This window comes from Cryptotermes secundus, unplaced genomic scaffold (genome assembly GCF_002891405.2).
Source record: "Cryptotermes secundus unplaced genomic scaffold, Csec_1.0 scaffold371, whole genome shotgun sequence".
NCBI classification, from domain to species: Eukaryota; Metazoa; Arthropoda; class Insecta; order Blattodea; family Kalotermitidae; genus Cryptotermes; species Cryptotermes secundus.
Genome location: NW_019741978.1, coordinates 881,835 through 908,967, shown reverse-complemented (window position 1 = coordinate 908,967; position 27,133 = coordinate 881,835). Strand labels below are relative to the sequence as shown.

The 27,133-nt window shown below is 39.4% G+C and overlaps 1 protein-coding gene across 2 annotated transcripts in view; it reads right to left on the bottom strand.

Moving 5' to 3' along the window:
• Positions 1-5,738: 5,738 nt before the first annotated feature.
• LOC111872892 (Kv channel-interacting protein 1) overlaps positions 5,739-27,133 on the bottom strand; it is a 159,289-nt gene continuing 137,894 nt past the window's right edge. The window contains exons 3-6 of one of the 2 annotated variants that reach the window (XM_023867149.2): positions 19,660-19,730; positions 17,222-17,416; positions 15,280-15,390; positions 5,739-5,888 (exon numbers count right to left, since the gene is read on the bottom strand). In XM_023867149.2, the coding sequence (XP_023722917.1) occupies positions 5,835-5,888; positions 15,280-15,390; positions 17,222-17,416; positions 19,660-19,730 (431 nt within the window). In that variant the 3' untranslated portion in view covers positions 5,739-5,834. The remainder of the gene's footprint in view (positions 5,889-15,279; positions 15,391-17,221; positions 17,417-19,659; positions 19,731-27,133) is intronic. The other variant, XM_023867150.2, reaches the window with a different exon arrangement.

Genomic DNA, 27,133 nt, shown 5'->3' with positions numbered 1-27,133 from the left:
TCTACTGTATGTGTATAACAAGTCTGTAAATAATGACAAATACATCTTTACTTTATATTTATTATCTTCATCATTTCCCTTTTGGAAGTTTATTTTTAAATTATTTCCTGAAGATGCATTTTAACAGTTATAACTATAAGCATTACATCTATGTAGTAAAATTATAGAACATGTGGGATATAACAGCAGTAAATGTAACTAATTAATTTACATATGCTGTTTTAATGGACTTACTTTTGTGTACCAATCATAATTTTAAATGTTACAATGAAATAACTTCTGTGATTATTACCCCATAATTCTTATGACATTATAACTTCCACTCATATTAATGCCTACTGTTTAAAAATATAGAAATTGAATAAATATGGGTTGCTCTTTTTCATAAACATTTATTAAAACACTGATTTACCAACCAACTAACTCACTCACTCCCTGACTGGCTGGCTGGATAAGAAAGGAAGAACAATGCTCACCATTAACCAAGCAATGAACCGACTATATCAGCACCTTATTCTTTTAAGAATGCACGAAGTCATTCAGCCTTGAACTCCTGTCAGGATTAATTCATGTGTAACAGAATATGTGATTTGTGTTCAGGTTATGAAGGCTAACATTATAACCGCATATTCTATTTCTGAAAATGAAAGATATGTGGAGGTTTATTAATGTAATATAAATGATACAGAAATTACTGACTTACCAAAATTACATAGCCATTTGGTTATTTATAGTATTAGGCTACATATAAGCTAGCAGGTAAATTATTTTCCACATGTAATCTTAACAAGGTCTATATAATTTCTGTTGTGCTAAAATGACTGATAACTCAATGAAACTGGTTGACAGACACAAAATTGAAATCACATACACATTGAGTTCCAAATAATTTTCGTTTCACTGCATGTTACTATTTGTCAGGAGATTCTTTTAAATGTTCTTAAAAATATCTAAAATTGAAAAGTGAAGAGAGATGATTTATAACTTTTCCTTCATGTTATGTAATGTAGAAGTTAATCTTGAATTCTGGGCAATCAAATACCCACACCACATTAGTTAATATCCTGAGGCTCCTTCCTCAAAGCTTAGTTCATATTATTTTGAGCAGCGAAAAAATCACAAAATACCCATTTACTAACATAAAATTGACATGAAGTATTACTTCAGTAGACAGTTGTAAACAATTATTTTCATTCCATCCCTTCTGACTTCATTAGGCTCATTCTACTGTATATACAAGAATTACACATTTGTAATGAGAATCCAATGTTTTTCACTGCTCATTCAATTGAACATTTTAAATAAAAAAAAATATGTTTTTAAATATAAGCTTACTTCATAATAAAATTTCTGGCATTCAACGCTTTTAATTGCCTTAAAATATTGTGACATATTTGCACTATGCAGGACACCCCTTTCCCCCGCAGTGACATAACAGCATTGGAGTCGTGAAGTCGCTGAGTGCAGCAGAAGTCTAGCAGTCGCTGAGAGCAGTTGGTGTAATTGTGATACTGCCAATGGCAGTAATTGTAATTGTGAATTGTGTGAGTGTGAGAGCGAGTGTTCAATAAATTTGCCATATTCAATACAACGTAAAGTTATTTGTCGCTTGATACACCCAACACGTGACAATTTTGTGTCAGAATTGGTTTACGAACTTAAACACACCTCGACGAACAGTTGAATTTATGAGTACATTGAGTGTAATCCTGCAAAAAGAAAAATGGCCACACAACAGATGTTGGAACTCCTACTAAAAAAATTGAGGACCAACAAAGAGGAAATCGTGGCAAAATTAGATGCCAACCAAGCTAAGACGGAGGCCGGCCATAAAGAGTTTCTGTCCAGATTGGAGGCTGACAGACAGGCCGAGCATAGAGAACTGAAAGAAATGATGAAAATGATCAGCACCACCCACAAGGACATGGTGGCCAAACCAAACCAGAAAGAAAATGTGTGATCAGGAGTGACACACTGCAGGTCATGAAGTTGCCGAGTGCAGCAGAAGTTTAGCAGTCACTGAGAGCAGTGGATGTAATTCTGAATTGTGTGAGTGTGAGAGCGAGTGTTCAATAAAGTCGCTATATTCAATAAGGCCTAAAGTTATTTGTCACGTGACACACCCAACACATGACAATTTTATATATCCTCTTCAGGATGGAATTAGTGAGGCCTATTACACAACAAAATATGGCGCTTTACATTTACATTAATACAACACATCCACAATACAGTGTATCGCATAGTAGACTCTGTCACAAAACCAAAATATGTCACCTTCAACATGTATGTAATTTAAGCAGCCTTATTTTCTATAATTCTGAGCATTATCTTGCACTAACTGGGAAGACTTTGAATTTTTCTAAAAACCTCATTAACAGATAATACATGTCCATGTAAGAGTATAATACCACACGATCAACATCAATGAACAAAGGTGAGATCAGACTGACAAATATGAACATATATTCTTGACTCTTATATACACAACAAATTGAATTGCTATTGTAACAAAGTTATGTATCATAATGGAATATAACAGCCAATTATGTTTTCCTTTCCATTTCAAAGAAATGAATAAATGAATTCTGGAATGTATACATCACTTAGAAACACATTATTTCAGAACAATATGAATATCTAAATGAACATCTTTATATATAAGTAGTCTTTCCAACATCTCCAGACATTTCTAAATAACTGTGATGTATGGGTTCTAATTCAACTCCAGTCATAACAATTCAAATAAATTCTTATCTTATTAAGTGCTCCATTATTCTCTCTACACTAGAGGAAAAATTCTGTCAAATTCTATGCATAAGCCTAATTTTTAAATAACAAATAAACTGTCAATATTAGATGCAGAAATTACTATATTCTATACTTAAATAAAATCAGAAAATATCAAAATGGGAGACAATGATCACTGTATGGAGGCACATGTCTTTCTTTTGCTCTAATGTACTGTATCAATACAGTAGTGTTACTAGGGTCATAAGGTATAATTACTGTATAATTACATTATTCTTCAGGGGCATTCATTAGTTTGTAAATTAGAGTGTTTCTTAAGCACTTTCAAACCATATCAGGTTGGTTGAAGATGTTCACCCTTATTTATAAAGAGTAACAATATAATATAAGCACATGTGTTGCAGAGGATAACAAATCAGATATACTGACATAAAATCATGAACACAGATCTTTGTGATCATATTTGTTTCTGTGTATGTGTGTGTGCACGCATTTATAGTATAAAGTCTGCAAAAAAGTATGCAAATTTAAGTAACTCCTGGAGCAGAATCTTTCTGGAGAAGATAGCAGTCACTCTGCTAGGCAAGGAATTCCCCATTTTTACAGAACAGGAAAGGTTCTTTACCACATTCACAAGAACCTGCAACTGGTCTCTGTCCTGAGCCAGATGAATACAGTCCACACCCTGAAATCATATTTCCTTAAGTTCCATTTTAGGATTATCTAAATAAATATATGTGTCAGAATTTATTATACATAATATAATAATAATAATAATAATTCATAATATTTGTGCCATAACATATACAAAACTATCCACTGTATGTTTACATAAGTAACTGCTGCTTGTTCAGCAACTCACTTTAATATTTTTTATAACAGAGTGATAAATCCCTCATACATCCATATTATGAACTAAAAATATTATCTGATAACAAATTCAATTTTTAAGTCAATTTTTTATTACTCATTAAATGATGATGTGTACGTATAAGATATAAGTAAACAAAAAGCATATTTAGAATGGCAATCAGATAGTAATATAGCAAGACAAGCTCCACAGTGTAGACAACAAAGAAGATGTCTGGGGAAATAAGATAGAGAAATGAAGGCCGATGTTACTAATGTTAACAGGACCAGATCAATAGGCCTAATGCATTTGTTATTGTTTAATTGCTATAATTATTTACCTGCTAATAGAAACTCATTCATTGGAAGTCTAGTATACAGTTTAGAGCAGCATACAAATTCAGATATTAAATTAAATACAGCCCAAAGTAGATCATTTTCGAAAAATGGCATTCTTTATGCCTTTAAGATGATTAGCACCATGCTTTATGTTCCAGTTTTTGTTTCATCTGGGATTTTAAAAGGTTAATCCCTTTTTTTTTTTTTTTGCAATGCATAAATTTTAATTTGTCTGTGTAATGAAGATTAATTTTTATGTTCTTCCTTGCAATAATAAATCATAACTAATATATAAGATCCAATTTCTTCTTCTTTACCTTCCTGAAGAATGTCACAAACACAAATATATATTTCTGGCAGCTGAAGCTTTTGGAAAATACAAACAACCGGTTTCTTACTATATAAGTTAAATTAACGTGTGTAATGTATCATATTATCACTAAAGTTGCTTACGAACAACACAGTTATGAATGAAATCTCACTACAGGTAAAATAATGGCTAACAAATATTACTATAAACTTCTTAACAGCAGTCCCAACTAACCCCTCCTTACAGAATCAAAGGAAGCAACTGGGATCTGAATTTATTTTCTTCAAACCCATGTACACACAAACTGAACCTGGAGCCATTTTCTTAAGAAATGTTATCTGTTAGGAGAGGACCAATGCTGGATCTTGAGATGTATTTTAAAATCCTGAACCACTATAACAATTCAACAATCAACATATTTCTTTTTCTTGTTATTCATATTTCATTCCCAAATATTAACTGGGAAAGTTCCACATATCTTACAAACCCTACCACTCAAAGCAAACCAGTCACTAGCCTTTATGTCTGTTCATTTTACTGGCAGTGCAAATTAATTCTCAGCAATGAACAGAAAGTTACATACCCATTCAGAAAGACAACCTCACTTTGTGTTTATGAAATATGCATGAGTGACAACTGATCTGCATTTTAATTGCTGCATAAATTTGAATTACATTTTCCTTATCCATTTCTTATCTATTACAGTGCTTCTCCATGTGTGTGTAAAATTAAGATATAAGCCATGTAGGAATATTATTGCAATCTCATTGTCGAAAATGTATTTGCTTAAATAGTATTGCCAAGTTATCTTACTTCTGACAATATTCCCTACATAACATCTGGTTAAAAAATCTATTAAAACCTTTCAGAATTCACACACACCAACATTTCATCAAAATACTAATGAGAACTTACTAAAGTAAACTTCATTAGCTCTCATTTCATGCAAGTTCTTGTTTCCTCAGGTATCCATTTTCAACACACAATTTCATTATCTGTGCATAAAATAAACTGAAGCAGCACATGGTATGAATGAATTGGTGTTTGTGTGGACTAACCCAGACACATTTCTATTGCACCATTACAGATTTTTTTTTTTAATTTAACCACAATACTATACTTTTTCCTGATCAGTCTGCAGTACCAACATAGTCAAATTAATAGGAAACTGTACATTTCTGTCTCAACAGTGTATTGGTACCATATACTATCCCCATATCACAACTCACTATTGACATTGTTTTTCATTTTTTCCACTGTAACTAGAAACATTTATGTGTTACCTTTCACCACATTTACAAGAACAAATGTTTCAAATAAGATTATTCTTAGGTTCTGTAGGAATCACACACCATGAGGTTCACACCCCAGTAAAGAATAAACACTTTGAAGGAGGGTAAAATTTTGGAAGCAAATTGTCCCTGGGGTAATTCTATCCTGCCCCCAGCACACAGAGGGAAGCCCATTCTGATCGCAGCGCCGCCTCGAACGCCGCTAGTGCCTCTTCGTTGAAGTGTTGACGTAGAAGCGACGTTCCATTAAACGAACGGAACAGCCTCAACTGATGCTGGGGGGAGGCCTTGGATCATAGCCCAGTGCCAGAATCCAGCACCTGCAAGGACTTAGTGATGACCTCATCCTGCAAAGAGTACATATTTCAGCTTCTGTAACTATTCATTTTAGTAGTGTTCACAACACTGCAGAGTGACTATTATATGAAAGAACTCCATAACCACTTGATGGATTCTCAATCAATTTGATATCAAAGACATTTATGGAAATTTGTTTGTATACTGGACATGCTTAGCTACCATTCTGGGTGTATCTCATTTAATATTAATCAAAGAGAATATTTCTTAAGGACAACTGTATAGAAGACCAAAACACATTTTATGTCCAGTATGATTTCTTCATAAGTCTTAAATTCTGAAATAAGTAAAGAAGAGGGATATAATGAGTTCATTTTCGAATTTCATACACAACAATCAATCATGGCTTAAAGAATACAGTCGCACTTACTATAAAACACCGGAAGAAAGTCTTTATTAGTGTATAATGTGCCTTTAAATTCAGGTTTGTTTCATTATTTTAGTATGAGCTCGACTGCAATATGATTCAGTAGAAAGATGTCCTACTTCGCCCCTGTGAGGGGTCCATATAGTGGCACTATAGATGCTGATGGCATTGTAAACTAAAGCATAAACCGCTGTTCACAGCCATCAGACAGATTATTATTTACATTACGGAAGCTTGACATGTCTTGGCTGATGCAGTACAAAATATTTGATGTGAGAAATGAGGCGACTGCATGGAACGATGGAAGACGTACCAATTTAGGATAGGTTTTGCATCGTGGAACATTTCTTATCTTAAGTCCTAACAGACGTTCATGGCAGGCCTATGCAGAATTCCAAAGCAATAGAAGTGCGGAAGATACGATATTCTCTGTGCGTACAGGAGACAGACAAAGGAGACTGCTGTGAATAAAAACAAGGCAACAGGAAGAGAAAATGACCTACGGGAGGAAGGGAAAACGTTACCAGTTTCTCAACGACACTCTGATGTACCTTTCAGACCACGAAGTTCACGTTGATCACATTCAGATATTAGAATGCCGCCCTATGAGAATGAGGAATGAGATGCAGCAGAGAAAAACGTATAGACTCAAACAAGGGACAAAAGAAATGAAATGAGAAGATACATGCAATAATGGATGAAATCGAATATATATTTTCCCATTATATCTATATTGGGAGTCGGTGTAGCGACTGGTTATGGACTGGGCGGCCGAGGGGTCGGAGTTCGAGTCCCGGTAGAGGAAAGATTTCTCTCCTCTCCACTTCGTCCAACCCGGCTTTAGGGCCCACCCAGCCTCCTGTCGAATGGCTACAGGTGGGGGCTCTATCCCCAGAGGTACAGAAACCTGGGAGCGAAGCTGACCACTCACTTCCAATTAGTGCTGAGGTGAATAATATGTGGATCTATACATCCACGCCCCCATGATGGAGTACGTAAGCAGAGGGACAAGTTTACCTTTATTATCTCTGTATTTTGTACACATTCTTAAAATGCTTTTGTACCTGATTGGTTTATTTTTTGTCAAGTACAGTATGCTAGTGATTATGCATAGTGAACAGATTAGAAAGTGGGGGAACAAAACCGTGATATGTCTGAATTATTCGAGAACTTGGCTGTAGAAACAGGAAAATATCAGAATAACTCGGTAGGGTTTAACTTCAAGTTCATGAACACAAAACAACAGTGCCTACCACTCATTCAGTCATTCGTTCATTCATTCATTCATTCATTAAATCATTCTCATTCCTGTTGCCCCCTATGAACCCTAGGGCATCCGTCAAAACCCTTCGTTTCACTTCAGTTTTTTATTGTTATAGACAGTCGGTAGGACTCCTTTGACGGGGGATCAGCCCGTCGCAAGGCCACTACCTACACTCACTTACTCATGGAGCTGAGCCCTTCTTGAGAAGCCGCCAATTGTGAAGCTACTGAAGAACTTCCCAACATTTTATGGAACCAGAAGGTTCATTACAATGTTCACAAAAGCCCTCCATTGGTCCCTCTCCTGAGCCAGATCAATCCAATCCATACCATCCTATCCTATCTCTCTAAGATCCATTTTAATATTGCCCACCCACCTACGTCTTGGTCTTCCCAGTGGTCTCCTTCCTTCCGGATTTCCCACCAATATCCTATATGCATTCCTCCTCTCCCTATTCGTGCTACATGCCCTGCACATCTCATACTCCTTGACTTGATCTTATAATTATACTTGGAGAAGAAGCTATGAAGCTCCTCACTGTGCAGTTTCCACATTCACTACCTACACACGACAACATAAACACAGAACAAATTTAGACGAACATCCAAGCCTCGAGTGGGATTCGAACCTTGTACCGCAGTGTTCGAGCGGGCGAAGGCAGTAGTGCCAACCACTACTATGACCGAAAATGTGATTACGAGCATTATGAATAGGGTGCGAAGATCGTGAGAAGGGTGACACAACGGCAAGGTAAGGAGACCGGAGAGTAAGCTTTGTAGAATAATGCTGAAATATGACTCCTCTCCATATTTTCCTTGCGGTGAATAACAGCGCATTGTTGTGTGGACAATGAGCCGTGAGAGGTGAGGGAGTAATCAGTTTCAAAGCCTCGACCACTTTGAAGCATGAAGCGCCTCACAGAAAGGGTCTGGGGAACGCAGGAATTTAATTTAATGGACAGTCTATGGGGAAGGATTATGGGATAATGTATTTTAATTGCACTAACTTCATCAGAGGACTACCAGGTTTCATGTACAGGCTCGTAAAATGCTTCTGCAGCACAAAATACTCAAATTTAAATACACTTGGTCGTCGACTTACGACCGACTTCCGTTCTGACTGAGAAGTCGTACGTCGATCTGGTCGTATGTCGGCCATACATTTATTAACAGTATTTTTTAAACTTTCTAATCTTTTTATCACCTTTATAATTTATCTTTTAAAACTTTCACATTTTAATCATCTTTATTTATTTTTTTTTGTGGTCGTAAGTGCGGCCGGTCATAAGCCGACGACCAAGTGTACTCTTTTGTTGAAATTAAAGTTTAGTGGCAGACCAATTCGATGGAAATCGGAAAACACAGGTGCATAATATTAACGTTTTGATTTTAAAACAGGGGACGGTCCAACGGACAAACACGTTTAGTTGGCTAATTGTTTTCCGAAGGTGGGACTATAGGTTTCCTTCAGAATCTTACCAAGATGGATTACAAGACAGATGTTACGCCTATCTAAGTATGGTTACAAATCTTAGTGGCACAATTTTGTTGTCTAGGTTTAAGAAGGCGAAGCGATCACATTTTTTTTTCATTGGCGCTACAGCCCTCATTTGGGCCTAGGCCTACCTCCATGAAACTCTCCGTTTCACTTCGGTTTACTAGATCTTAGACATACGGTAGGACTCCTTGGGCGGGTGATCAGCTCGTCGCAAGGCCTCTACCTGTACACAAACACAGAAAAACGCACACAAACATCCATGCCCTGACTGGGATTCGAACCCACGATCCCGGCTTCCGAGCGAGCGAAGACAGTGCATGCCTTAGACCGCTCAGCTACCGTGACCGGCTGCGATCACATATTAGTGGACCATTAATTCGGGTAGACTAAGCATGGTCCTACATTAACTAACTAACTAACTCCATGGAGCTGAGCCCTTCTGGAGGAGCCGCCAATTCTGCAGCTACTCAAGAATTTCCCAGTATTTTATGGAACCCGAAGGTTCATTATCGTTTCAACAAGAGCCATCCACTGGTCCCTGTCCTTAGCCAGATCGAGCCAATCCATACCATCCCATCCTCTCTCTGTAAGATCCATTTTAATATTGTCCACCCACCTACGTCTTGGTCTTCCTAGTGATCTCTGTCCTTCTGGCTTTCCCACCAATATCCTAGATGCATTACTCTTCTCCCTCTTCCAATTTTATTCTTCTTTACTTGATCATTCCAGCTATATTTGGTGAAAAGCACAAGTTACGAAGCTCTACAATATGCGGTTTTTTCTCCAACCTCCCGTCACTTCATCTCTCTTCCGTCCAAATATTCTCCTCAACACCAAGTTCTCAGACACCCTCAGTCTGTGTTCCTCCCTTAAAGTCGGAGACCAAGTTTCACATCCATACAGAACCAGTGGCAAAAATTATAGTCTTGTACTTTTTGATTTTTGTGTTTTCGGCCAGCAGACGAGAAGACAAAATGTTCTGGACTGAAAGACAGCAAGCATTACCTGAATTCAATCTCCCCTTAATTTCCTCCTGAATCAGTTTTTTGATTTGTTATAGTCTATCCCAAATATCAGAACTGTGCCACATTTTCCAAACATCTGTTTCCTATCTTTGTATCATGATTTTGCTCTGCAAAAGGTGACGAGACAGCAACATATACTTAGTTTTCTGTGTGTTTACTTCTAGACCAACCTCCTTACTAACATCAATTAAAGTTTGTGTGTATATAGTATCACCCAGTAGATTCACATCATCAGCATAGATCAGCAGCTGATGTGTCTCATTTAATTTCAGTCCCATCTGGTTTTCCTGTATTACAGTAATTAATTGTACATTGTCGTGTGACAGCTGTAACATTGAAGGTACGTGCAGTGACAAGGATACGTAAACCAGCAATGAATATTGTGGCGTGTCGATATGGCTGTTCTCATATTACTGCCACTGTCACTTGAGATTTGGGCATAATTTTCTTCGCTATAATAACATTTCTCGAAACGCCTTAAAACTGTCAAATACTTCCCCGAATACGCAGCGCGGAAGAAGCAGACTACAGACCGTCAGTGACAAGGGCAGACAACAGTTTAAGAAGATTGTGCACACAATAAGCAGAATGGCGCCGTACTTCTGCAAGCAGTATCTTATCTTGGTTGTTGCAGCCGCATGTTAAAGAGGAATGGAAATAAAGATAACAGATGTAATAAGTCAAAGAAAGGCACAGAAAAGGAAACAAGGGAAGAAAGAAGAAAACGTAACTAGAAGAGAAATAAATGGCGATAAATTATAAGGAAGGAAAGAGAAAAAAATGGAATGACTGAAGAAAAAATTAAGAAAAGCGCAAAAAAAAACAATGAACTGAAAGAAATGAAAGGAACAGCGATAAAGGAGTGAAAGAAGGGAAAAAGAAGAGGAGAACAATAAGAAATAAGAGGGAACGGGAAAAAATGAGATCAACATTAAAGATAGAGGAAGAAATTATGATAAAAGACGAAGACGGGCTTAGGAAAGTAGAGGAAAACCACAGAAGGAACATAGGGAACACGAAGAAAAGTATGAAATTAAATACGGGTAAAAGAGACACAGGAGATGACGAAACAACAAAACTTGTAGGAGAGAAGCAAAGAAAATAGCGAAGGATATATATGTGCTCAACACATCACATAAACGTCATTTGCTGAAACGTCCAGGGATTTGTGACAGAACGCAGCAGGGTCCCGGGTGAAGATCAATCGATACAATCAGCAGAACGATACGATAGCCCTTCTGCATTACACACTGTCTGTTCCTGAGGCCCTGTGAGAGGCCAGCCCTCCTGCATTACACACTGTCTGTTCATGAGGCCCTGTGAGAGGCCAGCCCTCCTGCATTACACACTGTCTGTTCATGAGGCCCTGTGAGAGGCCAGCCCTCCTGCATTACACACTGTCTGTTCATGAGGCCCTGTGAGAGGCCAGCCCTCCTGCATTACACACTGTCTGTTCATGAGGCCCTGTGAGAGGCCAGCCCTTCTGCATTACACACTGTCTGTTCATGAGCCCCTGTGAGAGGCCTCACCACAGTTGTTGCAAAAACGTTGTTTGCTTGCGGGAGTACTGAGCTGTGACCCAACAAAATAAACAGTATTTCCCACATACTGAATTTATCACTACTATTACTATAATTAAACGTCCTTATGAGATCAATTTCTCTTTGCCTTTTTGTCTGTTTCATCCTCGTACTTAGCTTATTGCTGCTGTTTGTATTCGTGTTGACTCTGTAACTGGCCACTGGCTGTTGAGCTCAGCACGTAAATAATAATAATAATAATAATAATAAGAAGAAGAAGAAGAAGAAGAAGAAGAAGAAGAAGAAGAAGAAGAAGAAGAAGAAGAAGAAGAAGAAGAAGAAGAAGAAGAAGAAGAAGAAGAAGAAGAAGAAGAATTCACAGCATTAATCAGCCACTTAATGCGATTACACAGCTGAATCTGTAAGCACTTCAATCCAGACAGAAGTACATCGATGCTCCATTTCTTATCAGTGTCCTTAAAGACAAGACCAGCTGCTCATTCATCCCTAATACTGATACGTACTAGGTTAACCATTGGCTAATCTATCTCTAAGGCTCATAATCCCGTACACACTATTCCCAGCAAGATGTTTTCTCTGCGGCTAATTCTGTCCGTGCCGATTACGGTGGCCCCGCGTTTTAAGGTATCAAATGCCTTCGCCTTATCGAAAAGTGGGATCGTGGGTTCGAATCTCACTGAAAACATGGATGTTTGTCTGCGTTTATTCTGTGTTTGTGTGGAGGTAGCGGCCTTGAGACGGGCTGAGCCCCCGTCCAAGAACTCCTACCAACTGACTAAGAAACTGAAGTGAAACAAGCTTTCACAGATGCCCTATGGTCCAAGTGGGAAGAAGAGGCTGATGGATGGACGGATGGACGGATGGACGGACGAACGGATAGGCACAGACAGACAGTTTTCATTAAAGCTCAATAAATTAGTAATACGTATTAAAATGTATAACAAGGCTCTCAGTTCTATTTGTGTCACTTAATTTCTGTATCGAGAGATGAAACGTACAGGACATATTCGTTCGGGTGTTCAGTACTTCTTGTTGTCTCCTTATCATGACGTTGGATATGCTTCAACATACCGGATAGACGTTGGAATGCATGACATGCACATCACAAGGCATGATCACATTCCGGAAGCTAATTGCATTTCATCTGCATGAGGAGATTATTTATGCCGAAGAGAAAATTCTTGATTCATATCACATGTATAATTATGTTTTATAACTGTCCGCGTCCACACCGGCTCTGGAGCTCACCCAGCCTCCCATCACATGGGTAACAAGGTGCTGTTTCCCAAGGGTAAAGCAGCCATGGCTTGAAACTGACAAATCACCTCCATCTAGTGCCAAGGTCAAGAATGGTGAAGGTATACCTCTACTCTGTCATACACCTTCACGACAAAAAAAGACAAACAAAAGAAACTCTGTGGTTTTAGTCCGCAAGCGAACTATACCGACCGAGCGACCGCCGCTTGTCGGCGAAGTTAGTGACAACTTTAGTGGATAGAGGGTGTCGCGTGGTCAGCGCAACAATCCCCACGGCCGTTAATCTCGGTTTTCTAGATCGGAGCCGCTATTTGCTTGAAATAGCTACTCAATCATCCTCATAAGTCTGAGGGGACCACATTCCAGACCCACTATTTCTCAGAAAATCTGGTAGCACTGGGAATCGAACCCGGACCTCTGGATCTGTAGCCAGGAAGTCTGACCACTAGACCACATAGGCGGTCACCTCACGACATGTGGTGTTTAATTAATTAAGCACAGGGACAACTTTATCTTTACCTCTGTAAATTCAGAAGCTGATAGTCATTCAGGAAGTCAAGAAAATACCTTTCTTTCATGGAACCTAAAAATTCATTACCATATTCTGGACAACTGACATGGGTCCCTATCCCACATCAAATTAATTTGTCCACACCATATTTATTTGTAAATACACTTCACATTTATAATCCTGTGTAAAGTCAATTTTGCATTTTGATCCATTTTTGTCACTACTGATTAAGTTATTATGGGAGAACATTACATGTAGACAGAATACTGCAGCAGCATAAGCGAATGCAATGTAATCAGCAGCTGTTGACAAGGACGACTGGGGGCACCATGTCCCGGTGGAATTAGTGGACTCAATAATGCAAAAGTTGGAGGGGGGGATTGCTGTGCATCAGTACCAATTACAGCTCTTCATTCATCCCTAGTGATGGTTACAAAAGAAAAATAAACTGAAATCTCATTCCAATCACAGATTATGCTTCTAGTTTATCTACTATACAATTTGTCATCCTCAAATCGCAACATTACATATACTTCTCAAGCAGAAGCAATGTAGAGGGCAACTGAAAGAATCATCTATAGACATGCAGTTTTGTATGACCCTGAACCAAATTATTAGGATCACCAAATCAAGGAGGATGCATACACAATTTTAGTTAAAAAGCTTGAAGGAAAGAGACAACTTGAAGACTTATGCACAGGATGAAAATATTGAAATGGATTTGAAAGAAATAGGAGGTGAAGATGTGGACTGGATTAATTTGCCTCAGGAGAGGGACATGTAACAGATATAGTAATAACGCTTCAAATTTCATAGAAAGCATGGGATTTTTAACTAGCTGCGTGACTAATAAATTCTGAAGAAGGAACCTCCTCCATGTAGTTACTTATAAATATGTAATAGTGTAAATGTTTCAAAAGATTATAAAACTGTACAGCACACACTTGCCAGGTGCATCCAGCAGAAGGAAACAAACTCCATGGCCTGTAGTCCGCAAGCGAACTATGCTGACCGAGCGACCGCCGCTTGTCGGCGAAGTTAGTTCCAACTTTTGAGGATAGAGGGTGTCGGGTGGTCAGCGCAACGGATCTCCATGGCCGTTAGTCTCGTTTTTCTAGACCAGAGCCGCTATTTTCTAGAAATATCTCCTCAGTTATCCTCATGAGGCTGAGTGGACCCCGTTCTAGACCTATTACTTCTTATAAAATCTGATAGCGCCGGGAATTGAACCCGGGACCTCTGGATCTGTAGCCAGGAACTCTGACCACTAGACCACAGAGACAGTGCAGAGGGAATTCTAAGTAAAATAACTAAGATGATAATTAACCCTGCCTTACAATAAAAGAACATTAAATTAATATTAAACTATTCCGTGTTAGATGTGAACACATGTAGGCCATACAAAGTCACCGTTAATAATGTCCAATCTAAATTAAAAAAGAAATGGCTCAGCAAACTTTTGTAAAATTTTCTAATATAAAATTTCATGGAAGTCCATGTAGCAGTTCTCAGTTCTTTTAATAAATACAGACAGACTGTGAGAACTTAATACCTGATCCATAGGGTTGCTAATGTGCCTGAAAAAGACATAAATTACTCTGGATATATATAATGCTTCGTTTCTCATTTACTGCGTATGTACTCCCTAGCAAAATCTATTATTGGGGCAGATTCCTAAGACAACTGAGCTAGGTGAAGAGTGTTTTTCTACTATTCAGTATTATGGCACTTCAGAGATCCTGGGTCCTTTGCTGAATACTTGGAACCATCAGCCGTAACAGAAGTTTCATTATTGATGAATTGTTCCATCAATGACCTATGCTCCATGCGCAACAACACAGTGCACACAAACCGCAAAGAAATAAATTTAATGACAAATGTATAAGCTAAAAATTAAATTAAATTATTGATAATCCTACCTTGAGGCACGATTCAATGAATTCTTCAATGGTGATGACACCATCTTGGTTGAGGTCTAATTTTTTGAATACCCGGTCCACCTGTTCTCTCGCTTTCCGATCATCTTCCACCTACAAGAAATTCACCACAAGAAAGTAGTACTGTGCAGGATTGGGATTTCATGCCTAAATTCATGTGCCAAAATATTCCAGAGAAATAGTATTTATATCTGATCATCTGATTTCCCAAAATATCTTTTGCATTGATATATTCTGTTTAATAACATGTAGCATTTTACAAAACTAAAACAATATCAGTATTGTAACATTTAATACAACAAATATCACATTAAACAATCATGCCCTACGTGGGATTTGAACATGCAAACCCAGAAACAAACACTCTCATCTGTTTCACAGCTTCAAGTCAGCTGGTTACTGAGAGTATCCAAATAGTGTTGCCTGTACAATACACAGAACATATATTTCTCTACAAACCATGTAAGATATGTACCCTTGTTGCAGGAAGTTGAGTTGTCTTCTGAGAATGTGTACCCTTGTAGTTGACACTCGTTTGTTACGTACCCCTGTTCTCGTTGACGTGATTAGCCCATTGTACTGGAGGAGTCTGTGTATATGTTGCAATATGTGATTTTGCGTTACCTGGCAATTGGAGTTCTGTGCTTGCAGGCACATGTAGTTACTGCTTCATCTAATGCACTAAAACATAATAAATTGAATTTCCTCTGATGCATATGCATAATGTGTGAAGAGTTATGAGGGGACAAAGGAGTAATGTACAGAGTTTCAGAGTGCTGGGAATTTAAACAGTCAAGAAGAATGAGATTTCATGTTAATTATTTGGGCCAGATGCTATATACTGACATCCGTTTATGTGTCTTATATTTCCTACTTTTATTTCGCCCTAGATCTTGCACCCCGCCCCCCTCAACTTTAGGCAATAAAAGAATTTTAATTTACATAATTTTTATCTCTCCCCCATATCAATTAACAGCGCTCAGCTTGATTATCACAAACTAGTGTCTTTCAGATTCCATTATGAAACTGTGCTCCATTACAATTACTTTCATGTTCACATACTTCTTTGGACAGGTGTATATTTTCCGTTATGAAATCTATAACATATAAGCCACAAGTTTCCCCTGTTCACGATGCTTTTAAGCCCCTTTTTTCATGATCAAAACAACCAACTATTCAATTAACAATCAAGTTCCTTCCGTCAAATGTGACACTTTTTTAAGTTTTCCACCTCGTCACCACCTGCCTTACATGTTTCGGCCAACTATTCCTCAAAAACTGTATACAGAACAAACATTTTCTTCGCTAAAATATAAATTCCATTCCCCGAAATATTTTCCCTACTATTCCATGACTTTAATTATGGACACCGTATAACCTCATTTCTCTGAACCCTTTATCCTTAAGAAATCAAGTTATTCCTTGAATTTCCACAACCATCTTTCTCGTAAATCTGTGATATTATTTCACTGACCCATTTTCATTGCTAAAGTATTACCTTAGGTTCCTTCCATATTTTGCAGTATAATAGACTGATAATTTCCTGAGTCACTATATCTCATATAAACCATAACCTTCGCTCCTCAGGTCATTCTTCATCATCTGACTATGAACTTTAATACCCTAAGCAACATAACCTTATGAAACCAAAAATGCAGTTCCTTAAACCATAACTTCAGCAGCAATTTTCCATCATCAGACTATGATTTCAATTCCCTGGGCCACTTCTCTTATCAGACTGTTACCACAATTCCCCATTTTCACGATCGACAATCCCAAGTGTTTGCATTCCTGTTTTTGCTCTTTGTAGGCTTCACCAACCTGTGGTTGTCATCTCTGGGCCGTTCACAGGCCTTTAGTCCATATCACAACGAATACAGAGCACGTGGTGGTCACGTTTTGTGTACCTGTCGTCCTGACATACCTGTGACCCGTACCGCCCCGTGGACCTCACCTGATGCGCCCGTCTACCCATCAGCTCATGTATGGCCACCACTATCTCCGCTAGCTCAGCACGGGTTATGCAGCCATCACCGTTTATATCGTACAGTTTAAACGTCCAGCGTAGTTTCTCATAGATAGAGCCACGTAACAGAGTAGAGAGGGTCACCAATAAATCCTGTAACAGACAATAGACAGTACTGTTAACTCATGTTTACATTACACTAACATTTACATTATATTGCATTCCATAGGTCCAAAGTTAGTCAAATGACTATAGGATTTGGAACATGTAATATTAATACAAAGAATATCTAGAACCAGCAGTAACAAAAGTAACTTCTGCTTTCAATATTATATTTGAGCATCCTGTTACACTCGCACAATATATATAAGATAAACACCGTCTTAAGTGTAACAATTTTATTGTAGTTCTTTCTTCTTTCCCCTCACTCCACACTACATGTTTCGGCCCTAAATGGCCATCATCAGGTGTGTATTCTTACGTAGCTGTTACACTGCCTGTTAAAATTTAAAATCACCAGTCTTGTATAAAATGTTTGTTAACCTACACACGTTAATTTTGATTTCTAATTAGCACTTTTTAAAAACTTTAATTCAAGTTAAAATATCTATAAAATTTCTGTTCTTTTCCTTTTTTCAAATTTTAAAATTAAAATTTCCCTCAGGGTACATGCCCTATGTCTAAGTGCTGCAGCGGCCACTTCTTGTTTATCGTTGTTCAGGTATTGTGGCCGCTGCAGCCCTTAGACATAGGGCATGTACCCTGAGGAAAATTTTAATTTTAAAATTTGAAAAAAGAAAAGAACAGAAATTTTATAGATATTTTAACTTGAATTAAAGTTTTAAAAAAGTGCTAATTAGAAATCAAAATTAACGTGTGTAGGTTAACAAACATTTTATACAAGACTGGTGATTTTAAATTTTAACAGGCAGTGTAACAGCTACGTAAGAATATACACCTGATGATGGCCATTTAGGGCCGAAACATGTAGTGTGGAGTGGGGGGAAAGAAGAAAGAACTACAATTAAATTGTTACACTTAAGACGGTGTTTATCTTATATATATTCTGCTTTCAAATTTATTCACCTAAATAATTTGTACTGTTGGTTTAAACAACTCCGTCATTGTGTTAAATCGTGTAGCCTCAGCAGCCAGCAGTGACATAAAGATAAAGCTATCCTTAAAACGCGAGCCGGGATGGCACAGTCGGTATAGCGAGTGGCTACGGGCCGGACGGAGAAGTCGGAGTTCGAGTCCCGGTACGGCCAAGAATGTTCTCTTCTCCACATCGTCCAGACCGGCTCTGGGGTTCACCCAACCTCCTATACATTGGGTACCGAGGTCTCTTTCCCGGGGGATAAAGCGGTCGGGGCGTGAAGCTGACCACTTACCTCCAAATAGTGCTGAGGTCACAAAAATGTGGGTCTATACATCCACTCCCGATACGTGCCCTTCAGGGACAACTTCACCTTGACCTTACCCTTATAACAGGCTGCGGAGGCCCATAGGGTTGTGCGACATCGAGGCCCCCACACTTTCTAGACAATTGGCTCAGAGATGGCAGTGAGGTTGTCAGCCTTACTTGCCGGCAGCCCCTTACTCCCAGAAGATTTCTGGTTGGTACTCATTTCTGTTAAAGGCTGATTCGACCCCAGGGCTATATTGCGGCTGGAAGGATTAGGTTAATTGAAAAATCTAATGACCTCATTGAGAATCAAATCCGCAACCCTCTGGTTTGTACCATAGTACCTGAACCAACTACGATACCGCGTGCTCCCAGCAAACAGTGGCATTACTAACAAAAGCAATCATAGTAACTAAGCTGTAAGTATTGCTGTTAATCACTTCATCAAAGCTAGCTAGCTAGCTAGGCACTTTACGACTGACTATTTATGAGCGCTATTCATGGGAAACGGCATCATTCGATAACATGAAGGACTTGGTAGGAGTACTGAAGATGGCAGAGGAAGCAGTACCAAAGTTTATATAACAAATCACGAGGCATCCCGCTGAATTTTCATCGGGTAATAATTATAAAACTTCTCGGAATAAGTGTCCCGGTAATAAAATACATATTACCTTATGCATATATCAAGATGCTGAGCCCGTCTATCTGTGGTGTGTCCTGTTGGTTAAAGAACAGGCGAACAATATGCAACATGATTTTCAATAAGAACATAACCTAATTCTTGTCTGTTCCGAATATCAAGTATTCACAAATTACGTCCATATTGTTTCAGCATAATGACTTGTTTTATTGCAGTTGCCTTTTTGTCATTAGTAATTTCAAAGGCAAACACGTATTAGTCTCTCATAATTATTATTTTGTAATAAGAGCTGATATTAAAATACTTCTAAAAACATTTTTTAGATCTGTGTGGGATATTTAAACTTACCCTGAAACTGATGGCTCCATTACTGTTAACATCGAAGGCCTTAAAAACATAGTGAGCATATAAACTGGAGTCTGGAACAGAAAGACAAAGACAATAACACCAGGTTAATTCTATAGAGATTCATAGTTACAAGATTAGGTGCACGTATACCAAAATATTTAGAGCTATCTTAACTAACCAACTAAGTACCTTCGTGTCCCTTCTTTACAAGCTGCTAGTAGCTCAGCTGTTCAAGAATTTCCTAACATTTTACGGAACCTGAAGATTCATTACTATGTTCACAGAGTCTTCCACTGGTTCCCATCCTAAGCCAGATGAATCTAATCAATACCAGCCCATCTTATTCCTATAACAAATATCGTAATATCATCCTCCCAGCTACGTCTAGGTCTTCCCAGTGGTCTCTTTCTTTCTGGTGTTCCCACAAAAGCCCCTATATACACTTCTCCCATGTTTCCTTCATGCCCTGCCCAACTTATCCTCCTTAACTTGGTCATTCTAATTATATTTGGCGATCCCTAAGTTCCTAAACGCCATGTTAAATGGGCCCAATGTTATTACACATGACACCTCCTCAGGTTGAGGATAGAGGAGAGGACTTCCAGATATGGACAGTAGCTGTGAATATATTAAATAAGCAGTCACGGACAGCCGACAGGTGGTTATCCTCCAGCTTCAGGGTTGGGCGTGGGACTAACAACTCGCCGTAGAAAATATTTTTGTTACGAAATGTCACCACTGGATGGCTGTTGTGAACATGGTAACGAGCTTTTGGCTTCCGTAAAATATTGGGAAATTCTTGAGTAGCTACACAACTGGCAGCTTCACAAGACGGGCTCAGCTCCTTAAAGTTAGTAATATTTGGCGAAGGGTATAAGTTATGAAGCTCCTCATCAAAGTTATCTTAACAAGGAAGAGTTAAACCTCTAGACGTACTGCCACCGTCAGGAGCAAAACCTCATTTGTTGCACAGAAAAAAAAAGTCTTTTCAGCAATGCGCATTAAATTAATGCATGGATGTGAGGTTCTCACAGCGGTGGTAATGCAGAGTTCTGTTTCCTGGAATATAACACCTCGTAGTCCGGCGAAAGTCAACCGACGATTAGGAGGAACACGTCACTTCCTTCTTGACGGTCGGAGAAGAAGCCGAGCAAGAAACCAGCTTGAAGCAGGCAGCAGCTCCATTTTCTACAGCGACATGTTCTTCCGAAACGTCCGTTGACTTTCATCGCACTGCACTGCGTTATATCCCCCAAAGTATAAGTCTTTCTAACGCATGTCTGCCGGCCCTCATGTTTGATATCAGAAAGTGCTTGTCAGATTTCGATGAAATTTATGTTTATGTCATCACCGAAAGTTGTAGGAAGAATTCGACTTGTGAGGGAAGCTGTCAATTACAACGCGTACGATACATTAAGCCCAAACTGTACTTGTACCAAATTTTTCGAAACTAGACTAAGGTAGAGAAAATGAATCACTTATATGACGAAATATTTATCTTATTAAGATTTATTAGTTAAGGTAAAGGTAAAGCTGACCCTGTGCTGAACTAATTAAGCACTACGCCATGAAGGCGTATGGGGAGTGGATGTATAGACCTACATATTCTTGACCTCGGCACTAGTTTGAGGTGAGTGGTCAGCTTCACCCTCCCGCCTCCTTACCCCAGGTATCTATAGGATAGGAGGCTGGGTGGGCCCCAGATTCGGTCTGGACGACATGGTGAAGTGAAAATGCTTGCACCGGCCGGGACTCGAATTCCGAACCCTTGGCTGTCCAGCCTGTATCCAGTCGCTATCCCGGCTCTGCACTAAAATCTATAACAGTTATTAGACGTATTTTCCACTCTGAAGGCTAAGGCAGCGCTCTTCTCCGAAACAATTTCATTATTTTAAAAGACTTCACGGTGTCACTACACGTAAGACAACAATGTGTAGAATTACAAGAATGAAAATCTCAGAGATGTATCTCAGTTCTTTTGGGCACATAAATACAGACTTAAACTGATGGAGAATTATGCATACACAATATCGCATCAAGAGCAACGGCTACTAGCTGTCCTGACTGAGGGGTTTTACGGGTTTCCTCAGTCCCTCTAGGGAAATTCAGAGATATTACGTAGATTGCTTCCGGCCCAGAAACCCGAAATTAAAGGCCGAAAAGATCCGTGGCGCTGACCACGCGACACCCTCTATCCGCTAAAGATGGTATTAACTTCGCCAACATGCGGCGGTCGCGCGGTCGGTATGGTACGCTTGCGGACTAAAGCCACGGAGTACCTAGATTGGTTCATCCCTGGCCCACCATTCGACGATATACGATCTAGCTACTGACATGATACAGTAGTTGCGTAGATATTCAGACAGCAACGCTCCTTAGCAGAGACGGGAAAGAAACAGACATTCGCAGCTGGCATTTCGCTCCCAACAGAGGGAATAAAGAGAATGATGTCGGCCAACACGAAGACGGAGAAACCAAGACTATCTTGGGAGCCAACAGATACAGGCCTTAACAACCTATCCCATAAAGTTAATAACAATTATCCTCTTTCTCATGGAAAAAAAAATTAATTGCTGTGTGTTCGCAGTATTACTAGACAAATACATCTCATAAATATAATTTTCTTGGCATATTTTAGCATAGAGTAACTAACCATAGGCCGGTCACGGTAGCCGAGCGGTCTAAGGCATGCACTGTCTTCGCTCACTGGGATCGTGAGTTCCAATCCCGCTCAAGGCATCGATGTTTAATGTTTGTGTATATGAGCGCGCGTTTCTCTGTGTTTGTGTACAGGTAGAGGCCTTGCGACCAGCTGATCACCCGCCCAAGGAGTCCTACCGAATGTCTAAGATCTAGTAAACCGAAGTGAAACGGAGTGTTTCATGGAGGTAGGCCAAAGCCCAAATTGGGGCTGTAGCGCCAAAGGGGAAAGAAAAAACTAACCATAGTCTACATAACTCCATCAGTTAGACAAATACTTCAGAGGATTAAAGTAATGACAGCGGAATTTTAATCTCGATTTCTAAATGACAAAATGGACAAAACTGAGTCAAGTTCGAGGAAAGTTTTGGTGCAGGATTTCAAAATTTCATGAAAACAAATTCTGCCGCTGTGAAGTCTAGATTACATATCCCATTCTTTCTACATTTACCACTTTATAACAGCATTTCCTTGCCTAGACTGTACTAGGTTTGAACAGTGAGAGAGTCACGTAATATCAAAACTCTTTTCAGAGGGACTAACATATGTAGGTAGGTTTCAGTTTGCATGTTCACAACTGTATGCGAACAAGCAAGACACGATAAGAGCTGTTGAAAATCCTCATTCAACCAGAAGTCATGAACCGGAGTCATTAATTAAAGTAAAGAATATAAATGGATCGACACTGCTGGTTGCTGTTAACATATTACTCAATTTCCTTTGGAACTACTTACAGAAATTAGAATGAAACTTTAAAATAGCACACAAAAGAAAGGGATTAAATGGAGGACAATACCGAACTAACTATACAGAATAGCTATTTACGGTATCCCGTAAATTGTTCGCAATTATAGCCCACAGTTCAGGAACGAATGTAAATTGTGAGCTCAAATTATCATTACAATATCGAAAATTTACTGTGAAACAATCAGGCAAAATATATTTACAACAGCATTTCTCTGTAATTCTTAAATCTCTGTAATGAGACAAAATGTAATAAGTTATCTGTAGAAACTTGGATGGAAATGAGGGTCTTGTTCATAAGGAGAACAAGAAATTCAAATGGCGCACTGTTTTGACGCTTATCCTGGAAATGTGTTTTGTTTTATTTCATACTAATTTATTCCTTATTTTACTTAATCTCATTGTATTTCATTTTTTATTTCGTTTTATTTTATTGTACCTCGTTTCATTCAAAATTGCATTAAACTGGCTTATTCTAGTTCATAGAGGCAGTATATCTTCGTTTGTGGCGTGCACTCCCAGTTAATTTTAGTATCAATGACATCAGAGAAATATGTAAACTAATTTGAATGTCAGGAAGGGAAAGCGTGGCTCATAATTCCATAAGCATCTGTTATTTTCTTCTGGCGTGCCGCCTAAAAGCCAAAATATTTTATCGGGCGTCCATTGCTAGACAACGGCTGAGTAGCAACAATAGTGAATAACTCGTTGCCTAGGCGGCAATTGTAAACATGTAAACGCTACAACACGTACATTGGCAGACGTTACCACGGAAATTAAAGGCAGAGCTAGTGCAGTTCCCGCTCAAACGAATACCCTTCAAGAAGGCTGTCTTCCAGTTCCAGATCAGATCAGATTAGAGAAGACGGGAGCAGAATTGAGATCAGTGGCGAACGGAGCAGAGCTGAGAACAGAAGAAACAAGCTCAGCCAAGAAGCAGAAGACGAAACGTGAAAGATGATGGACTAGTCAGGTTACATTGTCTGGAAGACGCTATTTCAGAGTGACGGTAATTGTAACTGTGAACGAGTCATCCAATAAACAGCTTCACCTAATCCGAAATCCACAATTATTTGTCACGGAACCCCGGACACGTGACATTATTAAGGAACTGTTGCGATTTCCTTATTTTACGGATAGTACACTGACCACCTCTGTAGTCTAGTGGTCAGAGTTCTTGGCTACAGATCCACAGGTCCTGGGTTCCATTCCCGGCGCTACCAGATTTTCTGAGAAGTAGTGGGTCTGGAACGGGGTCCACTCAGCCTCGTGAGTGTAATTGAGGAGCTATTTCAAGGAAATAGGACGAGGAGTTTTTTTTTTACGTTGCTCTTAATTTTGGGGTAACTCTCAGACAAACATGACATTACTTTACGTGTTTATCTCAAATCCCTTTCAATATTAATATGCTTATCTGTAAACAATTACAGAACCTGGATAGCTCAGTAGATATTGCATTGGGCTACGTGCTAGACGGCCGAGGAACTGAGGTTCAATTCCCAGCGTCCAGACCAGCTCTAGTGTCTGTCCATTCTCGTACCCAATATTTACAGGGGTTTCTGCCTGGGGGTAAAACATCCAGAGACTGAAGCTGACCACTCACCTCCAACTAGTATCGAGGTCAAGAATACATGTATCTATACAAACACTCTCCCATATGCCTTCATGGCGTAGTGCTTAAATAAGTGAGAACAGAGAAAAAGTTACCTTTGCCTTTTTACCCGTACATAATTGAGAATAAGAAACTGGCCAAATTAACTTTGAGCCAAGGCCACTGTACAGTACTGGAAGAGGACTATTGGGCGAACGTCCACTACAGAACCGGAAGTGAGTGAGGGAACTGTCCAACTCACAGTTGTCCCACGTGAATGATTTCCTCGAGCACGAATTAGAAAATCCATTGTCTCTGTTATTTCTGGTATTTTGATCAGTACAACTAAATTTATCTTACGTATTGAAAATTACTTCTGAAGTTTTTTGTTTTTATTAATTGATGGGGTAGGACTGAGTCCACTTGGTACTGCGGCCACTTTTGGCTTATTGTACCAGCCCCAGATGATAGGTGAGGGTGATTGTGGAGCAATTGGTGGAATGAAGATTGGCACGGGAAACCGAAGTACTCGGAGAAAACCTGCCCCAGCGCCACTTTGTGCAAAACAAATCCCGCTTGACCAGACCCGGGATCGAACCCGGGCCGCCGCGGTGGGAAGCCAGCGACTAACCGCTTGAGCTATGGAGCGGCCAACTTCTGAAGTTACTTTCAGACGAGATGATTGGCAGCTTGTAGCACAAATAAACATTACAAATAAGGCCGGTCACGGTAGCCGAGCGGTCTGAGGCATGAACTGTCTTCGCTTGCTCTGAAGCCGGGATCATGGGTTCGAATCTGTTTCCTGTGAGGTATGAACTGGATTCGTATATATTATTCTTATACATTGCCGGTCACGGTAGCCGAGCGGTCTGAGGCATGTACTGTCTTCGCTCTCTCGTGGTTTCGAATCCCACATAAGGCATTCATGTTTTTATATGTATGTGTTTATTCTGTGTTTGTGTTGTCCTGTGTTTAGGTAGAGGCCTTGTGACGAGCTGATCACTCGTCCATGGAGTCCTATCATCTGTAAAATGACCACGAACCTGAAAATCAGAGGTCAGGGCCCAAGGGGAATGTTAAGCGAGTGAAAAAAAATTAAACACTAAAGTCTCGACCAATTCTTTTGTCACAAGCTGCTGGTTAATGAATAGTACACGTGTATTATGAAGAAACACTATATTAGTTTGTGTTTATGCAGGTAATGTAACAAGCCGTGGAGGCTCAGAAGGTTATTTCATATGGCGGATCACGGTGGCCGTGCGATCTAAGGAATGAATTGTCTTCGCGCTCGAACGCTAGGATCGTGGGTTCGAATCTCTCTCAAGGCATGGATGTCCGTGTGTGCATTTATTCTGTTTGTGTTGTCCTGTGCGTAGGTAACGGCCTTGCGACGGGCTGATCACTCTTCCAAGGAGTCCTACTGACTGTGCAAAAAAGATTACGAAACTGAAGAAAAGGCCAGGGCCCATCAAAGGGCTGTAGCGCCATTGAAGAATGGATAAACGCATATAGAGACACTCGAATGTAATCTGAATGTAGCACCCACTAAGAAGCATCAAAAGAGGAATTGGATCAGTGTTCTGAAGCCGAGGATGTTGACAGAGAAGACAGAAACCTTCAGATTAAAACTTACTTGAGCTTTAAAAATCTGCATCAAGAAAGAAATAACCCCTGGATTTAGTGGAACAGTAGTACGGAAGTATAAAACCTGTCATGATCCCAGCACATGAAGAACCCCATCTCCTTAAATGTTTTAGCATTTTAGTATCGACATGTTATCTCATGTTTAACGATATTACTGAAACGGATCCATTACAAGAACCATAAATTTCGTTTATTTTCGATGTTGAATCTCATTACCCCCATTGTCGGTAGCTAGGTAAGACGCGCTGCGTCTGTGGGATATCTTGCACCATCACATTTGCCATGTACGTGAAGTATCACATAGCAATGACTTATGTGGAGTCTTCTAGTTTAATGACACTTCACAATAGCGTCGAATGGGGGCACAGGGGTGATGGATTCGGAGATATGTAGGAGGAGGTAGTCTTGCTTACCTTAAGGTATTCTAGCAGGATTTTTCTCGAGGTGTCGAGAAAAACCACGAAAAGCCTCAGTCATATTTAAACTCCAGATGGAGAATCGAATTAGGAACTTCCTTAATAAGAAGCACGAGTGATAAATTTTCATTCGTAAAGTTTGATGACTATGTGGGGATTTTGCCCCTTATTTTTATTGGGCGTTCTTTACGAAGTAAAAACGAAGGCCTTTTATAGAGGCCATGTCTGTCGGCCTAGTATGTGACGTAATATCAAGGTATAAACCATTCAATAAAAAATGTAAAAAAAAGGCAAAGCTATCCCTGTAACATGCCGTGAAGGACCACAGGGTTGTGAGACGTCGAGGTTCCGACATTTGCTCCAGACAATCGGCTCACAG